General features: G+C 44.3%; 1 protein-coding gene across 1 annotated transcript in view; it reads left to right on the top strand.

Moving 5' to 3' along the window:
• The first annotated feature begins 5,438 nt into the window (after positions 1 to 5,438).
• Positions 5,439 to 10,109, top strand: part of IL2RA (interleukin 2 receptor subunit alpha) — a 41,289-nt gene continuing 36,618 nt past the window's right edge. The window contains exon 1 of the mRNA XM_068538312.1: positions 5,439 to 5,502. Coding sequence (XP_068394413.1) covers positions 5,439 to 5,502 — 64 coding nt within the window. The remainder of the gene's footprint in view (positions 5,503 to 10,109) is intronic.

The raw sequence follows: 10,109 nt of genomic DNA, 5'->3' as shown, positions 1-10,109 counted from the left end.
TCATTTAGCTAGATTTTGTGTTTAGAGCCCTACATTTTGAAAAGGTAAGGTAAAACATTTTTGGTTAGAAGCTCACAAAATGCTGGGGTTTTTTTCCATTTATGATGAGTCAGACTGAGGCTATTATGATGGTTGTTCTTACGGGATTTGAGAATGCGTGAGTCCTTCCTAAGCAAGCCTGCTGCGCCAAGGAAATCACCGATACAGGAGCACGTGATGTTTGATCGGTCTGTTGGGACCAATGATATTAGTCAGGGTAAGCTAAGCTGCTGTAACAAAAGACCCAACAAGAATGTGACTTGATGTACAAAAAAATCTACCACTTTCCTATATAGCAATTTGAGGTACATGTTCCGGGTCATAGGTAGCTGTGCTCCAGGCATTCAGAAACCCAGGTGGAGCACCCAACTTCCACGATTACTCTGGTCACAGCATTCCAGCCAGCTGGAAAGAAGGGAAGCCAGGCAGAGGTGCTAAACATCACTTCTGCTAATGTCTCCTGGCAAGAACATCACCACAGAACCACACTTAGCTCCAGGAGGCCAGGGAATGTGTTCTAATCATTCGCCCAAGAAGAAGGGAAGGATGATTTGGGGGACCAGCTGGCCATCTCCATCCCACCAACTGTCATGGTGTGGTTGTCAACTTATTGGTCTCTAGTCTCTGTTCTGTAACTGGGGTTTTAATTTCATCATGTGTTTATGATATTATTCAGTTTAACGAATCCCCACATTTATATCATGTTGACTTGGCTCTGTGACTAAAAGAGTTTTAACATGGTTCTCCTAACAGGACTGACTTAAACAACACATCCTAACATTTCAAAGTGAAAATGAAAAATTCCAACCTGAAATTTCTTAAAAATGGAGAAGTGAGCTTCCCAAGATAAAACAACTGATCATTTTTTTGAGCAGTGTGCAATTTCTACATTCCTCCTTTTTCCTCAGCATTCCAGTGCAGGATAAGATGTCAAATGCAAGCCTCTGATACGAGGCTTTAATTCAGCAACACCACTCATAAAAATTATAGTTATTTGACTAAAAAGACCTCCCAGACAACTATAGGAAGAAAACCTCCAGTTGAACTAATATGAAATCCATCTGCTAATTGGCGGTGGGGGGTGGGAATAAAGCTTCTAAATTATAAAAAAGACCCCCCAAATCACTATTTTTGTTTTCATAGTTTGTATATTATTTTTAATAATAAAAATGTAAAATAAAAGATGTTTAATCTATTTTGCTATTATTTTGTTACTAATAAAATGGATTTAACTCTTCTAATTATTGTAAGGAGGGGTTGAGGGAGGTTCTGTTGTAAAGCAAAAAAAATTACAGTTCAAGTTTTGATTATTTTACATAGCAGTGAATTAATCTGTGAGATTAATGTTTGCTACTTACTTCAGTCCAAATGTACCTTATAAGTCCTGGTTAATATTTCTTTGATCCTCAAAAATTTGTAAATATATATCGTTAAATTTAACTTTACTTTAACTTCATAGAAGAAAAAGAAACTGATATAAAACTGAAGGTTTTGAGGACTTCCCTGGCGGCACAGTGGTTAAGAATCCACCTGCCAATGCAGGGGACACGGGTTTGAGCCCTGGTCCAGGAAGATCCCACATGCTGCGGAGCAACTAAGCCCGTGCACCACAACTACCGAGCCTGCACTCTAGAGCCCGTGAGCCACAACTACTGAAGCCCACGCACCACAACTACTGAAGCCTGCGCGCCTAGAGCCCGTGCTCCGCAACAAGAAAAGCCACCGCAATGAGAAGCCCGCGCACCGCAACAAAGAGTAGCCCCCGCTCACCACAACTAGAGAAAGCCGGCACGCAGCAATAAAGACCCAACACAGCCAAAAATAGATAAATTAAAAAAAATATAAAAAAATAAAAATAAAACTGAAGGTTTTAGTAAACTTTAGGTAACTGTTACTTTCCAAGAAGAAATATTAATTCCTAAGACTCCCTAGAGTTTAAAAACATATGAATCACCTTAAAAGCTTGGAGGTCATTATGGTTGGTTTGCTTCTTCATTGTATGTGTGCTCATTCTCTGAGCTTGGCTGGATTGCACATTTGGCCTCCTTTTCCTTTTACTGCTTTACTCTTGAAGGGTGGGCACTAACCGTCCTCTTCTCCTTCCCTTTCTGAATAATTCAGCTAAAGCTTTCTGGTGGAGCAAAGGAGGGGAGACAACTGTGTGTCAGGTGGGAGGTGACAGAGTAGCCCAGAGTTGGGGGGCAGTCACAGCCCAAAGGGGGTGAGGAGGGTGTCTTTATGGGGAGACCATCCAAGATGAGGAGTCAGGGTCCAAGCAGAGTGCAGCAGGGGTCCCCACAGGGAGCAGCCCAGAGGGGGGAGTCAGAACCTGATCAGGGTGAGGGGGGTTCACAAAGACAAGCAGATACACTAGTGTTATCGGACCCCCCCACGTGGGGGGAGGGGGCTGACACCTAGTGCTGGTGGCAAGGGTGTCAGACCTCACACAAGGGGAGGAAGTCATCCCCAAGGGGAATGACTTGGGATGGGGGTGCAGCACCCAAGCAGGGTCAGAAGGACATCCATGGGGGCGGGGGGGGGGGTGACCTGGTAAGAGCTGTCAGAGCCTGATCAGGGCGAGGGGGCCATTCCCTCAGTCTGGGGGTGGGCTCAGAACAGGGATTCAGAGCCTGAGTAGGGAGAATAGGGTACCTGTGTGGGGAAGGGGGTGGCGGCAGAGATGAGAGACTGGTAACATACAGTGGGACTGATCAAATGTAAACAGACAAGGGCTAATGAAGCCGATTTCCCACCATCAGGGAAGAGAGTTACCAACACATACAGAAAAGGAAAAAAACTAGAATTCAATCCTGTGGTGCTCAGTTGGAATTGGGATGTTGGGATGTATCAGTGTGCACTCATGGTTTCCAATATGTGTAGATGGATACAGAAATAAATATAGATGTAAAGGGTGTGTGTGTGTGTGTGTGTGTACATGCATGTATTCCTTAGCTCTGTCCCTAGCTCTGTTCATTGGGAGAGCCTAGGAGTAGTGCCACCCCAATAGCAATGAGCATATCTTGGCATCAAAACACTATTTCCCTCTGAAGGAACCCGGACTCTTTGGATTAACGGCTGATTCCAGGGCTGGGACAGAGAAAGTACAAGATGAGCCTGGAAAAATCTCCTTATGCTCCCAAAGCAAAGAAGTACAGAAAGAATGATGGAGATGTGTCAAAAGGACACAGAAGCCACCTTGAATGGACTCGCAGTGGACAAACAGGAGACAGTTTGAGCACTGAAATAAATGACAGCGATAGATTATAACCCAGTGAATAAAATAGAAAATCCTGAGCCTGTACACGTAAATAAATGAATAAATTGAAAGTTTGATGTGTAACACGATATTTACATCTTATCACCAAGTCCTTATTTATTACAAAGAGGGTTAGGGTCAGGGTTATAGTGACTGTAAAGTGGGGGCCCCTGGGAGACACTGCTTGCATCAAGGGATCAAAGTGAACATCGTCAATTCTGTATTTGGAACATCACAATGGCAGCTACTCTTCCATGGTTTTGGGGGGGTAGTTATTTATATTATACTTCCAATTTTTCTGTAAGTTTATTTCAAAACTATATGATGATAACCGTAGCCAGGCAAAATCTCCAGCTTAATAACAGGGACAGCCCGGCAGGTAACAGGAACTGCTGCACTCATCCACATGGTTGAAATGTTGCCAGCAATGAGGGTAAGCCTGCTCTGGAATCGTAGAAGATGATCCTGTCACATTTCGATAAAGTATTTCACTCCCGGAAAGAGATCAGTTCATGCTTTTCTCTGCAAACTCTGGCACTTACCCTGGAAACCACTCTTAGTTCATGTGCAGCCTTTCAAGGCCCTTTTCAGAGATCGTAATTGCCTTTCTTAGAGAATATCAGAATGTTCTTAGAGAATTATCAACAACACATATTGGAACCATGAACTGCTTTGGCTTGCCTGGATGGTTCTTCCTTTTGTCAATATTTTCACTTGCTTTCTAATATTTTTTAAATTGTATTTTACTATAACTACGTGATTACATGAATTTTCACTTAGCAAAACACAGTCAACCATTTCGTGAAAATCAGAAGATAGCTCTGATCTCTAACAGGGAAGGGATTTCCCTGGCGGTCCAGTGGCTAAGACTCTGCGCTCCCAATGCAGGGGGCCCAGGTTCGATCCCTGGTCAGGGAACTACATCCCACATGCCGCAACTAAGAGTTTGAATGCTGCAACTAAAGATCCCACACACGGCAGCAAAAATCCTGAGTATCCCAACATCGAAAACCAAAGTCCACATTTTAGTAATGATCCTTGTTTTTGGGGTTTTTTTTACAAATTTATTTATTTATTTTTGGCTGCATTGGGTCTTCATTGCTGCGTGCAGGCTTTCTCTAGTTGTGGCGAGCAGGGGCTACTCTTCATTGTGGTGCGCGGGCTTCTCACTGTGGTGGCTTCTCTTGTTGCGGAGCACGGACTCTAGGCACACGGGCTTCAGTAGTTGTGGTGCACGGGCTTAGTTGCTCTGTGGCATGTGGGATCTTCCCGGACCAGGGCTCGAACCCGTGTCCCCTGCATTGGCAGGCGGATTCTTAACCACTGCACCACCAGGGAAGTCCCCAGTAATGATCTTTTAAGAGAAAGACACATCTGGTGGCAAAACATCTTATAAAATGACAACTCACATGCAGGAACCCAGAGCATCGTGGTGAAATAATTATGGCTAGTACTGATTATAAATCTTGGGAGAGTATTCCTGAGTTCTGAGTATGGAGACCCCACCTGGATGCCCACTAGAATTTTTAAAGGGATCCGTGGTCAGACAGCTTTAGGAAACTCCCGTCCAGGACCAAGACTGCTCTCCCACACTCCTGGCATGACCTTGCCCCCCATCTTGTGTGGCACCTGCCCACTCCTCGGGGAGCTGCAAGTCTGGGGAAGGACCTCAGTTTCACAGTGACATCAGTTTATGAAACTCTAGCTGAGACCACTGCCAAGAAGTGCTTGCTCACCCTCCATCAACGGCAGGGGGAATCTCCCTCTCCTTTTCAGGGGGAAGCTGAAGAAAGGATTCATACACGAACCCCAATCCTTCTCACCAACCCCGGCCCACACCTCCCAGCAACTGAACTTGAAAAAAAAAAAGCTGGTTAAAACCACTTCCTATATTTGAGACTAGAGAAGAGAGTGGTAGGCACGATTTCCTGACTGAACAAACCAGGCTAATACTTATATAGAGCAAGTGCTGACTGTCCTAGAGACGGATGGACCAGCGAGGATGACAACCTGGGCGGACTGATCCTTCCCCAGCCTCCCAGCGCGATGCCAGCAAGAGGCTGAAAGGAAACCCAGCATTCTGCAGAGAAGTACCTTTTCTTCCTGGCCCCCACATCGGCAGCTGATCCCAGGGACCCGGAGGATGGAGCCAGGCTTGCTGATGTGGGGATTCTTCGTATTCATTGTTGTACCCGGCTGCGTGACAGGTAAGGGGTCACTGGTGCCCTCGGAGTCCTGGGAAGGCTAAGGATGTCGACTCTCCCCAGCCACAGAATCCGAGAGGCACCTAAGTAGAAAGTACGGGGAAGGGGGTTGAATCCTGGGTTCTACCCCTATGTTCACAGCCCACCGGGGGGCCCTTTTTATGCCTCAATTATCGCCGACCTATAAAGAGAACTTGGAACGGTGGGCTCTTCTGTCGCTCAAAGTCTTTGACGGCTGATTCTGGGAAGAAGAGGGTGATGTGATATTTGAATGTTAGCAGATACTAATGAGCAGAGTCCTCAAGAAATTGGATTTTCCACTGAATTCAGTTTTCCACTGCACCCACCAAGTTGTAAGACAATACTAAAAATCTACTAGGAGTCTCTCTAAGACCAGGTGAATGTGCGGCAGATATCACTAACTCATATATGAAACATTGGGATCATTTAAGAGCTCAGAAAAGCTAAGCCTCAAGGATGTATACTTTGTTTTTTACTGCCTCAGGAAATAATACCTAGGAAGTTTCTTATATGTGTAACTTTATAGAAGTTTAAAAAAAATAAGCATATGACTTTCAGAACATCAATTCTTCCTATGTTCTTATGTGTATATATGCATGTATGTATGTACGTGGGTATATATATATATATATATATATATATATATATATATATATATATATATATATATATATATGAAAGTTTTGAATTCCTTTCATCCTTTCAAAAGGGTTTGTCAGGTTTTTTTTTTAAGCAATAAGAAACCACCAACTTCTACCTCAAACCTCCTTCCTAATTGAGTGTGAACTTTCTAATAACGTCTTCCCTTGCTTATGCAGGAAAACAGGTAAGATATCAGAGTCTATGATTTTATATCCTTCGTTTCCAGATATATAATGACACTAAGTGGCCACAGAAAGATATGTTAAGAAGTGAAACAGGATGATGGATAAGGAGTCTTTTTTGCTTGCTTAGGGGAAATGACCAAGTCACTGGGCTGTGAACTGACCCAGGTGTAGGATCTTCTTTACTTTGAAGTGAAAAGTGGGCGTGATTTTAGGAAGGCTTATAATGAGATTTCTACCTCCACAGGGTCTTTGCAAAGTGGGAGGTCAAGCCAAGCCAGAACAGAAAAGTCTTTACAGTTAATCATGCCCCATCTCTGGGAAACACATTTCAAGTAAGCGCATGTTATTGCCGGCCGATGATGACTTATCTGAAGATGTGAATGGTCTTGCAGCAGTGATGACTGCTTCATACACTCACATCTTCAAAAATCTATCTAATACGTCTTGTTCCCCTTTTCAACACTGTAGGAAATACTAAAATGAAGAAGACATAGCCTCACTCCTTAAGAGAGATATAACCTAGTAAGGGGAAGAAAGGCATAGATATAATAACAGCAGTATGGGTGGAATGGGATAAGATCTAGGGGAGCGGGGGTGTATCAGGGAAAGCTTCGTGAAAGCAGCAGCAAAAAGTGCCCTGAGGGGGCAGTGAATTTCCCTGAGTGGAGATTACAGATAGAGAGGCCCACAGGAGCAAAGACACAGCAGAGCATCAGGGAACAGCCCCCAGCCTTGGACGGGGATGTGGGGTTGCTGGGGATTAAGACTGAAAAGGTAGGATGGCGTCAAATGAATGACCCAAGGCCTTCGTAGCAAGTTTAAAAATTTAAACTTCATTTGGGAGTCAATAAAAGACTACTAGAAAGTAAAAATGACCATTTATAGAGTACCTTCTATGTGCCAGACGTATAAGTCTTCTTTTACTCTTCATAGCCCCTTTGCAAGGTGGACGTCACCAACCCATGAGATGAAGAAGACCTCAAAACTCAGAGGTCACACAGGCAGTGACAGAGCGAGGACTCAAACCCAGTTTTCTCAGCCATGTGCTCCTTCTGTTCCCTGCAGACAGGGTCCGAGCTCTACAGAGATGATTCCGTAGAGAGAGTAGGTGCACAGACAGGGCGTGAAATTGTCCCATCCAGAGGCAAGTGAGGACTTGGTAGCTAAAGAGAATGACACAGGCTGAGTTTCTGGGATCCACATATGGCTTAGGAACCACTCCAGGGTAAGAAATAATCTCATCTCAGACTTTTTCCTCCCAGGGGAACCCAGTCTTCAAATAAACAAATCTTTTTATTCCTCAGAAGGGAGAGGTTGCTAATGAAATCAATCAGACTGTCAACAGATGCAATTTCTAGCTGATTCATAAGGCAGATTTTCAGTCTGAAAATTTCCAAAGTCACCATTTAAAATTGTGATGGGTGACAGGGGATGTATTAGTCAACGTGAGTGTTTTGAGTCTCTGTATTACTGGGTCCTGGGATGTGGTTGAAAAGAGAATTCTCCTGATGTTGCCAACAGGCACGTTATTGAAGGTGCCTTTCTCAGCATTGTGGAAATTCTGAGAGTTTATCTATGCCTTGATCATCTTTCTTTCATTCTAGGAATTCTGTGATCAAATCTTCATGCCCTAGACTCAAAAAAAAAAAAAAAAACACAATGCGGAAACCCATTAAGATGATATTTTTGTCTAATTATCCCTTCTTGTAAAGATGACTGCCCACACTGGAATTTCCATCTTCACAGTTGTCATTAAAACACAAAATGTTTAACTCTTCATATTTAATCATTCAATTTCTCTAGATCCCAAGGTGTTATTACCACTGTTTCCTTGCTCACCTTTAAGATGTACTTTGGAGAAGATGTATATATATATGGGGCTTTGGTAAACTTAGGAAGTACCTCATGAAACAGTTGCTACTTTCTTTAAAAACAGCATGTCTTAAATAGGCAGTGCTGTTTATCACCCGTACATCTGCTCCTTTTGAGATCTGAGAGAATTAAGACACCAAAAAGAGTTGACTTCACTGATGGACAGTCAGCTAGAGATGCTATAGAGGACGGCTGATGAGCTCTACAGCTCCTGCACTCAACTCCACTCATCCGAAGAGAAACTTCTTGGCTTCTTTGGCTAAAGCCCTGAGTAGTCTGGAGGCTTCTGTGTTGTTTCTTGTTGAAGTCATTCCTATCATAGCGACAGTCATCCTTAAGTCAGGCTAGCCCTCAACATGGTCATTCAAGTTCATTTCCCGCTCCCTTCATTTCCAATGATCAGTAGAAACCATAAAAATAAACAGAGTTCCTTTGGGAAGGGGGGCCATGTCACCTGAGGTCAGTGGAGAGAAGAGTCAGGGATACTGAACTTTGCAGGGAACAGAAAGTGGTCCAAGGCACCTCCGAACGACCATCGTCAGAGGAGGTGAAGGGCATGATTTTTGGCAAATTGCTATACCTCCCTGGGCCTCAGTTTCTCTGCAAAATGAAAAGGTTGATGGAGTTGATCCTAAGACTGACTTCTAGCTCTATCGCTCTATGTCAAGAATTCTGAACAGGAAATAAAATAAGCTCTGTCGAAAGGCCTTTTCAAGCCGGCGTACTTTTGGATGAAAAAGTTTCCAAACCGAAGACATACACAGCAGGGTCTGGGTTAAGAGACCTTTGTGGGCCCAAGTGCCGTGGCTGACGTATCATTGTAGGTTATTTCCAACTCCTGGAAGGTACCTCGCAGCACTCAGGCGAGGTTGTAAACGTCAAGGCAAAAACACTTCTCACTGCTGGGTGAGGCTTCTGCTATTTGCTTTTTGGGCATTTTTGCCCTCAAATGATTTCCTTGCTTCTCACAGGGGAGGTCTTACATGAGTGGGGACCTCCTTCTCTTCTCTTTATCTGAGGCCATTCCCTATGAGAAAAGAAAAGAGGACCTTAATTCAATCAATTGTTTCAAAAAGCTATAAGCCCTGCATCCCTGAAAGTGGTCAAGGCTTTCCAGCCACGTCGGGGGAGCCACAGAGGGCCGCGTATGCTGGCTGGGAAGATGGACGGGGCGGAATTCCAGTTCTTCTCTGCTGCCCTCCAATCTCTATGTTTTAACTTCCCCTCCTAGAAAGTGAAATTAGGGATATGTGCCTTTCATACTTTTCAAATGTAAGAGCACCCAGATGGCAAACCAGTAGATTCTTGGCTTTAGGAGAGGATCTTGGCTTTTGTTCATCATCTGCTCCCCTGCCCCAGACTTTAGGCGGCAGTGAGAATCAGAAAAGGAAGGAGACTTGGGTGGAAAGGTGATAGAGGCTGGGTGGGGGATGCCGCTGAAAAGGTAAAACTTTGGGAACTTCCCTGGAGGTCCAGTGGTTAAGACTCTGCACTTCCAATGCAGGGGTCGCAGGTTCGATCCGTAGTCAGGGAACTAAGATCCCACATGCTGCATGGCAAAGCCAAAAAAATGGTAAAACTTTGAACTGTGGGTTTATTCGTGTCTGGTGAGCGTCCAACAGCCAAACAGCGTAAAGAGTTCCTCTATCCTTTTCCTCTCCATTAACTCCTGGGCTCCCTTTCTCTGCAAGTGTTTAAGCAGAGCCTAAATGAAAATTTGTCAAAAGTGGTGTAGAGATTTCCCAAGCCAGGCAGGAGGCTGAAGGAATGGCCTCTGATCCTTTTGGACTTAGAACCTAGGATTCCTTCTCTCCAGGCTAACAATGTGTGTCACCTTGGTACCAGTCATAGCCCACCCAGGGGCCCTCTGAAGCCACTGGGGGTCTCTAA

The sequence above is a fragment of the Eschrichtius robustus genome, chromosome 1, assembly GCF_028021215.1.
Source record: "Eschrichtius robustus isolate mEscRob2 chromosome 1, mEscRob2.pri, whole genome shotgun sequence".
NCBI lineage: Eukaryota > Metazoa > Chordata > Mammalia > Artiodactyla > Eschrichtiidae > Eschrichtius > Eschrichtius robustus.
This window is presented reverse-complemented; position numbering and strand designations above follow the sequence as displayed.